This window comes from Amborella trichopoda, chromosome 3, assembly GCF_054954075.1.
Source record: "Amborella trichopoda isolate Santa Cruz 75 chromosome 3, AtrichopodaSantaCruz75HAP2 v2.0, whole genome shotgun sequence".
NCBI classification, from domain to species: Eukaryota; Viridiplantae; Streptophyta; class Magnoliopsida; order Amborellales; family Amborellaceae; genus Amborella; species Amborella trichopoda.
Window position 1 is genome coordinate 13661200 of NC_142338.1, and position 16716 is coordinate 13677915.

The following is a 16716-nucleotide window of genomic DNA, read 5'->3' on the forward strand; positions in this document are numbered from 1 at the left end:
AAATAAGTGGAGTCGGGCCGAATTAGGCCAGCCTTGCCGCTGACCTAGCCCAACCTTTAGGTCATCATTTGTAGCCTAAGCTCTAGTTTTTTCGGGTAGGACCGGCTGGACCAACTGGTCCATTGCCAGGCATTTCGGGATGAAATTAAATTTTAGACCATCTCAATATCTTTCATCATCAAAACTACATCTTTTAGCATGGTTTGGAGGTGTGTCACAATTCTTTACGGCCGACGCCTCATACAAACCTCACCCATTTTACAAAGGTACTTTCTTATAGATTTCGGTCGTCATTGTTTTTGTCCTTGTTTTATGAAATTGTGTCCATGTAAGACGCACCTTTAAACTCTGAGAAAATTGTTTTTAAACTCTCTGGGAAAATTGTTTCATGCGGGCTGAACCGTATCTCTACACATGCGGTTCAAAAACCGTAAAACATCTATTTTAAAGATGGATGGAAGTAGATGTTTCATCTAAAAACAATGAAAACTAAATGTCCAAATGTTTTCTTACTATAATTATTGTTTTTAGTTTTTCAAATTTATTTATTTTTTCATATTCATAAACTTCATGTTAGAGACTGCGTGTCCTTAAAAATTAAGTCTTTAAATCCATCTTAAAAATAGATTTATTAAGAGGTCTGCATTTCAACATATGCAGGCTTGGGGGCATAGAAACCGATTCCTTAAACCCTGTCAAAAGATATAATTTTGAGCTCGTTTAGTTCGTATGAAAACTTTGCATTATAAAAAAGTTTTCATATGAATCATACGGTCGCGCATGAATTATATGAAAAGTAGTATTGGGTATCGCCCAGGCCATCCTAGATCTAAGTAAAAAACGGGATTCGACATTGCCATGCTGATGTCAGGTGACATCATAGATCGTCCATTAAATCGTCATGATGATGTCATGTGATGTCATAGCTCGTTCTTTAAATGGCCATGATGACATCACGTAAACAAAACGTTGGGAAGGGCACGTCCGTATCATTTTTGTAATTAAAAAATTCCCAGAAAGTCACATCTTTATCTTTCACCAAAAAATTTAAATTTACTAACCCAAAAACCAAAATAAAGAGACTAATACTTTTAGGCTATTATCTCATGAGATTATTTCATTATATGATAATATTAGGCTCTTAGCTAATTAGGATTAAAAAAATTAGTACTAGCTCATAATATATTAAGAAAAATAAAAAATAATACTAATATTAGTTTATTGAATATTAAAAAAAATTAGTTTATGTGATATTTTAAGATAGAAAAAGAACATTAACTTATACTACTTAAGAATTTATTTTTATGTTGCTTTATCAATTACCTTACATTGAAAGCATGAATTTATTTATTTATTTCTAATTTTATTAAAATATGATTGCAAATTTCTATTCTAAACTCTATATTTCTATCCACACTAATTATTATATATTAGATTTATTTATTTGTGAGGGTCGTACCTTTGTTTTTTGAATCACATTTATTATAATATTGTAGTTAATAATTATATTAATTGCAATGATAACCAAGTCTTATATTTTATTTATTAACTTATTTAATTTAATTATATAGACGTCCAGATAGAAAAACAGTGTCTCAGTATTCACCTATTTTTATAAAAGTAATGAAAATACATAATGCACCAATCCTAAATTCTTTTACAAATGAAAAAAACACTATTTTTAGATATTTATAATGATTTTTTTAAGGTTTTTTGGGACACTGATTCCTCTTCGATCCAATTCTCTGATACGACACAAGTATGGTGTGACCGATTCGAGTCACCTATCCACGTTTTGAAACCTTAGAAAAGTGGGGAGTAAGTTCTTTAAGGGCCGTTTCGGTACCAAAAAATCTATTATATGACAATCGATTACGAGGAAATATTACATTTCCACTGTCTGTGTACACTTTATAGTAAGGAAATATAAGAGATTACCCAAGATTTCCCCAAAAATCATGAAACACATTACTCGCGATGAAAGGTGAAAAATCTATCACGTGCATGAGTAATCTTTAGAAATCTTTTGTGCGCCTCTCTACCCTCCCTCTCAAAGCCCGTCCCCTGTCTCTTGAACCCTAATAACTGGTTTGCATAAGCTGCTCCCTCCCTCCCTCTCTTTTTACAACCCTTCTTCTCATTTGTACTTTTTTTTTTTTTAAGCTCTTTTATCTTTAACCCCCTTCCTCTGATCTTTCGACTGTTTTTTTTAAGCTCCTTATTTTACTTTTTCCATTCTCCGTCTATCCTTAGTATATCCATTCTCCTTGGTGTATCTAATCAATAAGAAATTATACAACGCAATTATAATAAAAAATTTTACCCAACAAATTATACAACACAATTCTAATAAAAAATTTTACCCAACATAATCCTCATAAGAGATTAGTAAAATATCAATTGAAATAACATACCTCTTTAGTTTCTTCCAATATCTCAAAATTTTCTACTTCAATTATCAAACCTTCTAGTTTACGAATCAAACTTCTTCCCATTTTTTAATTTGGTATCATAAATTTATTCCTTATTTGAAAATATATAGATAGACATTTGAAAGGCTTGTAAAATAAATAAATAAAAACATGTTATTCTAATGACTTATCATGTTGAAACCAAAGTCTAATCACGTTAGAAGATACAAGTTAATAAGTAAAAAATTGTGTGATAATGACTTTAGAATGATAAAGTTATTATTAGAAAATCTTTTTGAAATGGTGATGATGTTATTATTAGAAAATCTTTTTGGAATAATGTGATAATGCTTTTAATTCTACATTTTAATGGAGTTTTACGACAAAAGAAAGAAAAAAAATAATAATTTATACAGCTGGTAAAATATTAGTAATATATTTTCCATATTTCTTCGAAACATAGCCGGACAATAGCATGGATTTCCAAAATTACATCTAAATAGTAACAAACCATTTGCTAGTAATGTATTACGACAGTAATATATTTAGATAGATAGAAGTACTCGGGTCGAGGCTTTGGGTTGGTCCGACCAAGAAAGGCATGAGAGTCTTTGGGCATTTCGCCGTCATGTTTGGTCGACTGGAAGGGTTGGGAATAGTTGGGGCTGCAAGGACTGAGCCCCTAAAGAAGTCGAGGGCGACGAGAAAGGAGAAAGGTCTTGATGAAGCTCGAGAAAGACTCAAGGCAGCAGGGAAAGCAACAGAACCCCTGACTCGGGCTTAAATTTCAACCACAGGGATAAGAGAAGCAGCCGAAGAAGCAATCACAATTTCATTGCCGGATGGTCGATTAAATTGGGAATACATTCCAACCCAACATGTGCCAAAAGAATCGATCTCAACTGGGAACAGAGACGGGGAACCGGGGAAGAACCAGCAATCGACCTTGGCACATTACGCGTTAACCATTCTTATTTCATTTAGTGGCTCTTTGGGGAACTTCTATTTCATTCTTTCTCTGGTAAGTTATTGACTTGCATGTGGTAAGCATCCCTCAGGTAAGTTATTGCGTTCGACTTGCATGCGTTAAGCATTAAATATATAGCTAGCATTCGTTCTAACAATACCCTTACAATATATTTTTGAATCGAAACAATATTCAGTTTGAGTTTACCGCGAGGGGCTGAAAAAGCAAATAAATGGGAACGGCCTCTCTCACAAAACCCTTTCCACTCTCTCTCAATGCCCTGACTGCTCTCTCACAAAGCGCTCCTCGCCACTCTCTCTCAACTCCCTGTGTCCTCTCTCAATAAGGTAATGTTCTTTATTTGGCTTTGTACTTTTATTTTTATGCTGGTATTTCTTTGTCGTACTGTAAGGTTTCTTATTTGGCTTTGTACTTTTATTTTTTTGCTGGTATTTCTTTGTTATAGCGTAAAGATTCTTCACCAAACAAGGTAGGGTTTTCCTCGTACGAACCCTCATAAAATATACCTCATCTCTTCTTCAACAAGGGTATGAGTTTTATTCTTGTGATTTTCCTGGTTTTTCCCAGTGCTGATTTTTTAATTATCAATGCAAACATTTTTTTTTCTATGATCTTCCCTGGAAATTTGTTGTTGTTTTTGGTGGCCTATTTTATTGAGTATAGGAGCACAAATTGCTCTGCAGTAAAATGTGGGTATTTTTTTATTTTTTATTTTTTGTTTTTTTTATTTTTTTTATTTTTTATTTTTTTATTGAGTATAGAAGCACAATTTGACTTCCGTAATGCCCATGCGAAAGCCTATGGTACAGAGAGAAGTCCCTTTTTTGTGAGAGAAAGAGCGACTCCCATTGTTTCTGCAATTTATGGAACAAAAGCTCATTTCAAGTCCGCCATTTTTTTGAAGGTCCATGCTCTATTTTCTTCACCATAGCCTTTGGTCGAAAGCTTACAGGTTAATTTCATGTCTTCTTGGTTATAAATTTTATACCTTTAAGACTTTCACTTTTGAAATTTTAGTGTTGTTGATCATTTTCAGCAATATCAGTGCGATCAATGGGATTTTTGAGTAGTAGTTCTGTGTATTTTCCTATTGGGCGACTGATGAGAAGATCCAAATTCTGCCTATTTGTTTGTTCTGCAAATTAGTGGCACAAAGAAGAACTTTAGGTCTGATTAATCAAAAGAAACGAAAAGGGAAACTTTAGGTCCAGTGATCCCTGAGGAATCAAGTGTTCTGTAGACAATTTCTAGGGTTTTGGGATCATTTGGGAATTGAGTAGTGATTTTCATTGCTTTTAGTGCGGATGTAATGATGCTGTATTGTGAGAATTTCTTATATTTCTTTAATTTTTGAAGTTTTGGTCTTATTCATTTCATTGAAAGAATCCAGAGGCTCATTTATTTATTTATTTTTTAATCTAAATGCATTTCTTATAGATTCAGAGGTTCATTTAGTTGTAGGATGTGTTAGATTTTAACTGAAATCATTCTTTACAAGCAACAACTAAAAGCGGTGGCAGACCACAAACTTTGTATTTGTTCATTGGCACGAAAATTTGAAGCAATGGAAGTAAATTTCCATGTCCTCAGTTTATGGTAAAATTCTTGCTTCTTTTTAAAGTTTTTGGAATCTAGCTATATGGTTTTCCTCAGAGAGCATCAATGTTTGTTAAAGTTGTTGCAACTATTCTTTGTAGTAGTAAGCCAATGGTAGCATTGTGTCTCTATGTATTTTTTGCCAATCTTATTGGGGCAATTAAGATCTTTATCATAGAATATGATGTAACATGAAAGACAAATACATCTTGCAACAAAAAAGTATGGAAGAGAAATGTAGTGAGATTTATCTTGATAACAATGATATTCTTTTCTTTGTCTAGCTATATCCCTAAGGCGATATTGTGTATCGTTAGAACCATTTCTTTTCATATGTTAGAAGGCCTTGACGTAAACAAGTATGCTACAGGGACAATCTAGTGTACATTGATTCATATAGTGAAATGTTTGGAGGAAGAAACACAGAGAAGAGTTGCATCACTGAAGAATTGCATTGTTTTTATTTTTAAAGTTCTACCTTTTGTTATTGTTCCAAGGTTGATAAGGTTTTCTTTTGTTAGAAGATTCTCCATTTTGAGAGTTTTGAGTTTAGGCAATGCGAAGTCTTCTTGAAGATCTATGATCCCCTTTAGATTTCAATTCAACTGCAAGATTTTGAAGTGTAAGATCCCTATGGTTTAAAGATAATGTAGTAACAACAGATGCCCAAGAACTAGGCAAACTATTAAGTATAGTTAAAACTTGTTGTTGATCAGTCAAAGCATAATCCGCACTAATAAGTTGTCTACCCAACAAAATCATTTTCCTAACATGTTCAACAAGTGAATCATTTTCCTTCATCTTGGAAGAATAGTACTCTTGAATCAATACTCTTAAATTACTCATTAAGGTCAGCCCAAATTGTATTTCCAGTTCATCATGAATATCTTTGGCATTTTTAAATTCACCAAAGCTCAATAATAATTTATCATCCACGTTTCTCAACATTATATTCCTATACTTCTTATTTTCTTTTTCCCAATTAGCGTATTTTCTTTTTCCCAATTAGCATATGCTGAATTTTCTGCCTAGTGTTGTCATCATTGGGTTCAGTAGGAACTTCTGTTGAAATTATATGACCTAAATTTTCATGCTCTAAAGTCAAACCTAATCTTCTTTTCCACATATTATAATTTTTCCCATTGAGTCTTTTTATCTTCAATTGTAGCTTTTAGTCCATGAATAATAATAAAAAAATACATATTAAGTAAACTAAATCTAGTTTCTAGTTTTGATCTCACCTAGCTATTGTCTGGACTATCAAGAAAAAGAACTCAAGAAAACTTTGCAACAACCGGTGATATGAAGCCTCAATGTGGATCAACTTAATCAACAATTCTTCCACCTCTCTCAATAGATGATTCCCAAATTGCAAGCAAGCAGCAGTAAAAATGGTTTCCAAAAGAAAATTTCTCTCTCCATATTTGTGGAAAGATAAAATATATAGAAAAATGATAATAAAAAATGGATGATCCAAAAATGGATTAAACATGAGAATCTCTATTCTAGGGTATAGCTGTGATCTGGTAATTCTCGACTAGGAGCCATATATGTTCATTTGTAGGATTTGGTCCTTCGATGGGATTACAATTTTAGGGGTCGCTTCTATCTTAATTATGGGATTATAAATGCCTAGAGATATTGAACCTTTTCTAATTCAAGTCCAATGTTCTCTTGGGAACCCATCATTAGTGTTGCGTAAGGATCAATTGATTGATGGATTGGTTTATATGATGAGCAGAAACCGTGAATGTTTGGAAGCAAATGCTTTCCTTCGATTGTTTTAATTAGTATTGTTGTCAAATTTGAGACATTTCGATAAATATTCCAAATTTGCTAGACACCTTGTTTTATTTGATAGTATATGTAGAAAAGTGTATTTGAAAAGGGATGCTGAACTTAGTTTGCATGATTCTTGTTAATAATGATGGTTGCTACTATCGTGAAATGCCCGGAAAACCTTTCTTTTCCTTGCAACGCATTTGTAGTCATGGGTTACACCTCTACCTGTTTCCCTTTAGGTATGGATTCTCAGCCTCCTACTAATGACACTGAACCCAACAAGAAAGCCAAAAACTACTATTGGACCCCTAGTCAAGATGACTTCTTTGGTAAAGGCAAAGCAAAAAATTCAAGGAAATTTCACCCCACGTGCTTGGAAAATTATGGTAAAAGCAATACAAGATAAATTTTACCAAACAAAAGGGGCTCATTTGGACGTGTGACCTATGCAAACAATTAATAAGGAAAAAATTGCTCCAACATGCTTTTTCCCATGTTTGGTCAACACAGTTAGAAATAGGTAGAGAGAGAGAGCACATCAAACCTGAAATTTTGAGATACTCTCACTAAAAATTTTGAGACAGTTTTTCTCTTCGAAACATAATTTTTGAGATGTTTGCTCTCTCTAAAAATTTTGAGAAAGCAGTCTCTCTCTCTAAAAATTCGAAATTTGAGATAGCTTTTCTCTCTAAAAACTTTGAGTTAGTTTCTCTCTCTAAAAATTATTAAGTTGTTTCTTTCTATAAATTTTGATATAATTTCTCTTTAAAATTTTAAGATACTCTCTTTCTAAAACTTGAAATTTGAGATATTTTCTCTCTTTAAAGATTTTGAGATAGTTTTTCTGTTTAAAACTTAAAATCTGAAATATTTTTCTCTCTAAAATTTTAGAAATTGATAGCCCAGATGATGTACCGGCATTTGTTGATGAGATGATATTGAAAATTTTTCCTAGAACCTTTTTTATTTATTTATTTGGGGTTCATCAAATGCGCCTTCTACGATACAAGGTTGACACCCTTGTTTTGTCATTTTTTTCCCCTAATTTTCCTTTGTTTTCTTATGTGAATAATTATAGTATTTGTCTCGTGATAAATGCAAGTGTACCCAGTGTGACCTTTCCTTTGAGTCAAAAACCTCGATTTTCTTTGTAATTGCAAAGCCATGATGCCCCTCCTCTCTCTAGTTGATCTTCCGTAGTAAAAACACACCCAATGACTTCTTCAAGGTACCTGTTTTTCAATAATCTCTCTCTATTTCTATTTCCCTCTTTTTGTTCTTTGAAATTTTTGATTATCATATATACCAAACCAGTTTTGACCTTCTGACTGAATCCCTATTTCTTCATTCCTTATCTTTTATGTGAACTCCACTTTAAGGGATTGAGTCGTCCCCCCCCCCCCCACCCCGCCCCGCCCTGATTCTTTGGGTAATTAGAATTTTATTTAATTCTTGTTTCTGGGTTTTATTTATTTTGGTGTTTGCTTTATCCACCATTCTTGTTATTTGATACCTGTCTCAGCAGGTTGGTGAAGAAACAAAGTTGAATATTTTGGCATTCGTCTATAAAATGGAAGAACAATCATTATTCAATAAATTGATCAGTCATCTTCGTGCAACAAGCAGGTTCAACACCTTTAATTCAATGACATTTCTTTCTGTTTAGTCATTAGAGCTATGTCTTTGTCTATTGATTGCAGTTTGTTCATCAGTCACCAGGAGAATCTTCAATGCATATTTGGTTCTATATGGATAAAGTTGCAAGAAATATATGCGTTGTTTAAATATTTTGCTTTTAGGCAATTTTGGCATGTGGTCTCCATTTATTCTTGAAAGTAGTCATCTGGAGATGATTGGATATTGCCATTTTTGTTGTGTCATCTCTTTTTGTTGGGAATTTACTATTGATTTGCTGGCTTATTACTTCTCAATAATGTTGGACTTATCCAACTCAAACAAAGTTTAGGTAGTATTGATTTCAATCTGTGAAGAACGATAATTTATTGTATTTGATCAATGTAGGCTATTAACAGGATCTATCTCTCTATTGATCAGTGAGTTTGGGATTTTTTAAACTTTTTGAATTCAAAATTTCCCACACTGCAGTTAGATCTCCTGCTCAGGTGCTTTTTCAGACATGCTTATGTATATGTAATGAGAACAAAAGATGAAGCTTTTGAGAAGCTTCTGATTCACAAATCTGAATTTGAAAATAAAGGTGCTTTGAGAGGTAGTGAATAATGCTCTAAATGGATTGGCGAGGTTTTGCGAAGAGAATGGTATTACCCATATACACCACAATGGAACGGTGTTGTAGAAAGATTAACCATGCACTTGCGTGTGGGTTTAATGTCATGCTTTTTAGTTTCAATCTCCTGTTAATTCATAGGGAGAGGCTTACCTGTTTGCATGCTTTATTTTGATTAGGATACAATATTCACATTCTAATGTCATACCATATGAAGGTCGGGAACCTTTTCTTAAGATTGGGTTACTTGAGACTTCTGGCTTTAAAATGATCAAGTTAGGACCTAAGATTGTGAAATGGGTTTTTGTAGGGTATTCCTAACTACAAGGCCTACAATTTTCTGGACTCAAGATCCAATTTGATCATTTAGAATCTAGGGATGCAAAAGTTTTTTAAAATGCCTTTTATGATGACTGGATAATGAATATGAAAACCACCATGTAGGACATGGTCAAGAGGAGCATGATAGTCTTGAAGACCAGGAAGTCAGGAGAAGTAATAGAGCTAGAAGACCAACTAGCTTTAACTTTCAGAATGGACAGATCTTCTTATCTGCTTGACTATTATTTTCTTTTGGAAGAAACTACAAGCTTTCGAGGAGCAATGTTATGCCATGATGCTTCTTTCTAGACGGAAATAGTCAACGATGAGGTGGATTCCTTTTTAGTCAAAGGAACTTGGAAAGTTGATGAGTTACCTTGTGGTGCTAAGGATTTAGGAGAAATAAGTGAGGATGGCAATGAGAAATTCAAGGCCATACTGGTTACTAAAGTTTTCAGTACGAAAACAGGTGTGACTTTTTTGATACCTTTGCACCCATGGCTAGAATGGCTATGACCATGATATTAATAGACTTGGCTTCAATTTACCAACTAGAGATTCACTAGATGGATGTTAATGCCACATTCATGGATGATGAACTAGATGAGCTTTACATGAAACAGCTCAGAAGGGTTTATCTTGGAAGAATAAGAGTACAAGTTGTGCAGGCTGGCAAAGTGCTTGTATGGATTTAAACAAACACCCAAATAATGGCATGAGAAATTCAACAAATTCTTTCTCATGGATTTAAACAAACACCTAAATAATGGCATGAGAAATTCGAGAAATTTTTTCTCATGGATTCTCTATCAATGAATCTGATAGTTTTCTCTATACCAAAGTTTTAGATCGTATTATATGCTTACATATAGATGACGTGCTTATACTTGGCAATAATTCTGCATGCATAGAAGAGACTAAGAATTGTCTTTTAAACTTAGTATGAAGGACATGGTGTTAGCTGATGTGATTCTTGGATTTGAGACAAATGAGAAAATTAGATGCATATATTTTAACCCATTCTCACTTTATAGAGAGAGTTCTCAAGAAGTTCGACCTCTAACTACAATCCCATATAATCCTCATATTCTATTGTGGAAGGGCAAGGTAGTTCGGTGTCTCAATTGGACTATGCCGAGGTCATTGGATACATAATGTATGTCATGCATTTCACTTAACCTAATGTTGCTTATGCAATTGGGAAACTGAGTACCTTTACCAGTAATCTAGGTTGGGATCATTGGATGCAGTCCATACGGTCCTCTAATATGAGGACCCATGGACTATGGCCTACATTATGTTGGTGAACCCTCCATTCTAGAAGGATACAATGTTGCATATGGGATTTTGGATTGAGATGAATCCAAGTCTATTATCAGATGGATCTTCACCTTTGGTGGGGGTGATGTAGCATATGGCTCTAAGATGCAAAATTGTTCTCTAGATTTGCTATGGAATCATAGTTGATCTGCTTTGAGGTTACTAGTAGAGATATATAATGATTTAGAAACTTCTTGGTAGGCACACCCTCTATCCAAAGCCTAGACCCACATTTTCAATCTACTATGATTGTGAAATTATTTTGTACAAAGTGGTAAGTATGATTTACAATGGTAATTCATTGCATATGCATTTGAGGCACTGTCAGTCGAGAGCATTACTTGAGGATGAAGTAATTAATGTAGACCATATCAAGTCTAACCAGAACCTGGTGGATCCACTAACTAAAGGCTTTACAAGTGACCAAGTCCGGAATAAACTAAAGGGAGGGGATTGGGGCCCACTTGAATGTAAAGTGATGGAAATCGTACCTGGTCAAGAAGGAGATTCCAAGTCCCAAGTTTAAAGGGTAGTAACAAGTCACTGTGTGATAGTTGGAAGCACCATTTTATCTATATAAACTGGACGGAATTAAAATTTTTTGCCCCATCCTTGGCTACATGGTGCTTGAGAGCTACGACTTGGTAGGAGGATACCTACATATAGTAAGCCTAGATGGGGATCTTAAGCTGCAGGGATACCTCCTATGGATTCACTTATAGCAGTTATGGAAGTTTTGCGACTTCCCATTGAAGTGAGCCTTCCAGAGAGTGCTCATGAAAGCCAGGATAAGGTGTGCACGATTCAAATGTGTAGGCTTATAAAGGAAAACAATGCAAAAAAGAGGATGTTCTTATATTGGAGATCGATACAATAAGGGACATAATTCAAGGTTCGTCTTCACTATCGAGAATGGTGTTTGGCATAACACTTGTTGAAAATTCAAGTCTCTAGGAAATTTATGCTGATGCATTGTCTTTCCTGATTTGCCTACTCATTGTTGAGTTGCTTTGGAACAAGTGGGAGATTGTTGGATTTAAATTGGATTAAGTGGTGTTTCAAACTCAACTTAAACAGAGTTTAGGGAGTTTTTTTTTTAACCGTGGGGAACTGAGATTTTCTTGCGTTTGATCAACGCAGGAACTAAAGGGATTTATCTCTTTGTTTATCAGTGAGATTGGGCTGTTTGCAAACTGTTCAAATTCAAAAATTTCCATCCAAACTCACTGGCAGCTCTTAGATTTACCAAACTGCCCCTGGCCTGTTCTTGCTGCAGTAAAAAAGAGCAACTGGAATTTTCATTGTCGTTACTAAGCATGTTGACATGTGTTAGTTCTTTTCACTGACTCCCACCTTCTTCATTGTAGCTACAATGGATGAACAATGGTATTTAACATCTACAAATACCCAAGTTCAGATTGAAACTTTGGAGTGTTGAAAATCAAAGAGTGGATAAGCTGGTTACACAAATTCCACATAATTTCCTGAAAATCAGGGATATCTCCCTGATTTCTCTATCATTTATTTGTTTCTATATGATCCTTATCATTCCTGACATTTTCAGCCAAAGGCAAATCATTGTGGGCCATAGTATTCCCTAGAATTTTCTTAAGAGTGTGCAAGTCAAAGAAGTCTTTCATGAGTCTTTGATTGGGCTCATTTCACCATGGGGTACACCCATCCGGACTTGATTGCATCACAAAATCTTTATGTCGAGAGCGTTTAATGCTTCAAAAGACTGCAGGAGTATCTTATGACTCTCGGTCTAGTTAAAATGAGTGAAGTTGGCTTCAAGTTATTTCACTAAGTTGAGACTTCATGCCAATCATTTTTTGAGTTGTCCGTTTGCCAAGGCTTAGAAGAAATAATTTTGATTTAGCACCAAACTCGTAGCGCCAACAGTGAACTGAAGCTTCGCAGTGCCCGAGAAAATCATAGTGTTCCTTCCAGGGATCGGGATCGACTACAAGAAGAGATTCGAAGCCAAAGTCTCCCAATCAGTTTTGGCCGCAGAAACTAAGCTCTCTCGATTCATCCGCAGTTTACCCAATAGTTAAACTGTTTTTCTTGCTTTGTTTAACACGACTTTGTCATGTGTTAGTGGGCAAGCAAGCTTCCGTGGTTGATTCAGCCTCGATTCCGAGGAGTTCTCACCGCGCTTATACGGTGAGGGTAAATTCTCACTGCGATTACACTACTCTGGCACATTTACCGTCGGTCAAGTCTGTAGTGAACATATTAACTCCTTAATCTTGCAATTTGGGCTTTAAAGGACTCCAAAGCCAAGAACTAAGGTCATGGTGATCAGATGTTATTTGCTTGTAAGATATCTCAGTATTTTAATCAATGAAACTCTTTCATTTTACGGTTAATGGAATTTCATAGACAAGTGAAAGAAACCCATGTTGCTTGGCTTGCTAAGATCAAGCTATGTTGGTTAAAGAGTTATGTTTGTTAAAGAAACTGTTTAACTTGATGGTTAATGATAGCAACCTCCCCCACGATGAGTCATTAAACTTAACTTTGATAGTTGCTCCCTGGGAAACCTCGGTCATGCCGGAGCGGGAGGAGTTTTCAGAGATCAGCATAGTGCAATATTGTTTGCCTACTCTGAATATCTTGGCATTCAAGACTCTTAGCATGCTGGAGCGATCGCCCTTCTTATGGGCATCAAAAGCTTCAACCAATCTTGGGGGCAAAACCTAATAGTGGAGGGAGACGCTAGAAACATAAAATCATGGGCAACAGAGAGATCCTCTCCTCCATGGTATCTTGCTTCCATTTTTGACGAGATCGCTGAAATTTGCAGGGATATGGACGTCTTATGGATGCATACCTTGAGGACGTCAAACGAGTTAGCCGATCTCCTTGCAAAGGACGGGGCCAGGGCTCACGTTGAAGACCAAACCGGGTCTCGCCTCGTTTTTTATCCGAACCACAAAGGGACTAGGGAGTAGTAAGGCTCGGCCAGCTACTTTTTCTTGCTTTGGATCACAGTGTCTCAGTGCAAAGGGGCAATACTATAAGCCCATTTTTTGTAATCTCATTGTAAATCTTGAATAATTTCAGGTAGATCTATAACCCCATTTTGTATAGGATCAATTGACCTATTTTTTACAGAGAGTCCCGTCATGGAGGGACTCTCGGTTTAAACACTCCATGTACAATTTTATAGCAATACAGTTAACTCTTATAAAAAAAAAAACTTAATGGTTAATGATTGGGCATTCAATTGGTCATTAAAACATTTGATTTTTTTTAGCGTCTATTCATGATAATTCCCAATTCTTCCGCGTTCACAAAAATAGTGCCAGCTCTATCGAACAATTGCCTTAAATCTCACACAGCAAACTTGGTGACCTCTTTTGCTTTAAACACTAAAATTTTCACAATCTTCTGAGAGTCTCATCCCCCCACCCCACCCTCCCCCCCAAAAAAAAAAAATACAGAAAACGGACTTTTGTCATTTCCTAATATAGAGCACTGTTTTCAATCCGTCAAGCTATTGGTTGTCTTCCTTGGGTAAGAGTCTTATCCTAATTGGTATGCATTTTGCATCTTAAATCACTTGCTTGGGAAAGTCCCCTGTATAACATTTGTTAAAGATGTCTTTGATGACCTTGTTGATGTTAGATTTTGTGGGTCTATGAACCTATTGTCATCCTACCTATGCTATGGTATCATGAAAACAATGTAGTATCTACTTCTTAAAGCAATGTTCAAAAAGGCGTAGGCGACCTAAGCAGTTTGGCTCTTGGCCGCCTAGATGCCAAGGCCGCCGCCCAGACCCAAAGGCGGCTTGTGTTGTCTCTTTTTAAAAGTTGGATCCCCCACACTTCCCCCCGTTTTATTATATATAATATATAATAATAATTAGAAATTAATACTATTTTTTGGTTTAGCAATAAATTAATAATTACTATTACATGCAAAAAGCATTTTCGATAAATTATTAATTACGTATTAATAAATATTTTTTGGCATACCAATGAATTAATAATTATTGTTACCTGCAAAACGACAAGTGGTGTAAAAAGTCTAATCCTTCCATATATTAATTAACATTGGATTAATACTATTTTTTGGTTTACCAATAAATTAATAATTACAAATTAACACTATTTTTTGGTTTACCGATAAATTATTATTACTGTCACATGCAAAAAGAATTTTCGACAAAATAATAATTACGAATTAATATTATTTTTTTGGTTTATCACTAAATTAGTAATTATTATCACATGCAAAAAGCATTTTCGACAAAGTAATTATTACGAATTAATACTATTTTTTGGTTTATCAATGAATTAATAATTACTGTTATATGCAAAATGACAAGTGGCATAAAAAGTCTAATCCTTCCAATTAAAACTGAGTTAATACTAGTTTCTGGTATGCCAATAAATTAATAATTACAAATTGATACTACTTTGTGGTGTAGGTCAAGGCGGCGCCTAGGCGCCTGCCTTTTACACCCCCTAGGCAGGTGCCTAGCAAAAGCCTCCTAGTCCATGATTAGGCGTTTTTAAAAAAATGCTGCCTAGGCGGCCGAATTTTCGTTCATTGCCTTAAAGAAAGTAGATTCCCCTTAGTGTTTTAATTTGCACCCACCTTGTGGATGATATGATGTTCTTTGATAGAAAGTTGATAGAGATGATACCATTTAAAGAGATTTCACCTCCAAAGAAAGGTCTTTTGGTAATTAATTACTCCTTTCAGGTCAGTTATTGTTAGATGCTCATTTTTTTGCTATTGGAAATAATTCCACTTGATCATGTTGATTGTCACTTTTCATGGGCTCATTAGAGGACACTTGTATGCAAATGTATGTGTTTGGTTTCACTCTTTTGTAGGACATCCTTTTAGAAGTTCTCTCACTCCATTCTGGAATACGTATTTATGTTGTCCCGTGATTTTTTTCTTCGTGAAGTCATATTGTTTTTCTATCTTTGTGAAGTCAGGTACTTTTGTTTTTTGAAGAAAGTTAACTTTATATTAATAAAATGAAGCGTTACACTAAACCCAGAAGTCGGCAATGTACTTTGTTGCTTCTTCCTTTTCAGATGACACAGTTTTAGGGAACAAGAACTTCTAGGCTGGAGATTTCAGTTTTCAGTCACTATAGATTTTATTCTTCACCACCTACTTCGTGTATGGTGCTGCTTTAGGAGAAACCTGTGAAAATGGAACCTGTTGAGAGAGTTGGAGGGAGAGGATATGCTGATCATGGAATGAAACATTCTATTTTTTTTTCCTCGCACCTTTCTTCTTGATATTAGTTAAATATTCAAGCCAAGCTATAGAATAAGATGATGAGCTCCATTCCATAGGTTATAAGGTGAACCCCAATCTCCCTCTCATCAAATAATGGGGTAGCTACCACTATGGATAACTCATTACAACCTACTATAGGTACCATAATGCCCTTTATAATGACAAAAGCTCCATGAGCATTAAAAAATGATCAGGTGGAACCTGGTTGTAGTGAACTATGGCAGATCCAATATCAGCAATGTTTCAATCCAGTGATAGAAGGTGTTGATGAGAATGCTGGACCCTCCAAAAGATAACATGACTTAAGTGGTAGGTTCTAATTTCTCCCAAAATTGTCCATCCATTGATTGGACGTTGTTAGAGTAGGGTCTTTAGTAGATTAGGTTGAGGTACCTGACCATTCCTCATGAGCATGATACAGAAACTCTGACACTTCATCCCTGGCAACATATGGACTATAGTGTTTTGGGTCAGTATAAAGACTAGAGCTTGGTATTAAAACTCTCTTAAAATATCATTTTGGCATATTGAGGGGTGTTTTGGAACTTTGACATGTCTAGAATGTTCGTCTGTCTCAGTTGGCATCTTGTGCTCATGAATAACTGGATTGGTGGTTATGGGGGTTTCTCTTTTATTTTTACATTGGTGCTGGGTCATCTTTTGTTGGTTTCACATTGATTGTAACTTCGTAGTACAGTCACCTCTCAAAGACACCACACCTGCTAATAATATAAGCCACAGTAGTTATCTCTCTAAGGATAAGTGTATTGATCATC

At 35.1% G+C, this 16716-nt stretch overlaps 1 protein-coding gene across 13 annotated transcripts in view; it reads left to right on the forward strand.

The window, feature by feature from the left end:
• The first annotated feature begins 2978 nt into the window (after positions 1-2978).
• Positions 2979-16716, forward strand: part of LOC18430765 (Thioredoxin superfamily protein) — a 28621-nt gene continuing 14883 nt past the window's right edge. For 2 of the 13 annotated variants that reach the window (XR_016053097.1, XM_088863540.1), the window contains exons 1-4: positions 2979-3432; positions 3575-3725; positions 4898-4995; positions 8300-8403. Coding sequence is in view for 6 of the 13 variants with exons in the window: in XM_088863540.1 (XP_088719666.1) it covers positions 4993-4995; positions 8300-8403 (107 nt within the window). In the remaining 7 variants the exon portion in view is untranslated. Of the gene's footprint in view, positions 3470-3574; positions 3726-4897; positions 4996-8299; positions 8404-16716 lie in introns of all 13 variants that reach the window. The other 11 variants (XR_016053102.1, XM_088863542.1, XR_016053100.1 and 8 more) reach the window with 7 other exon arrangements.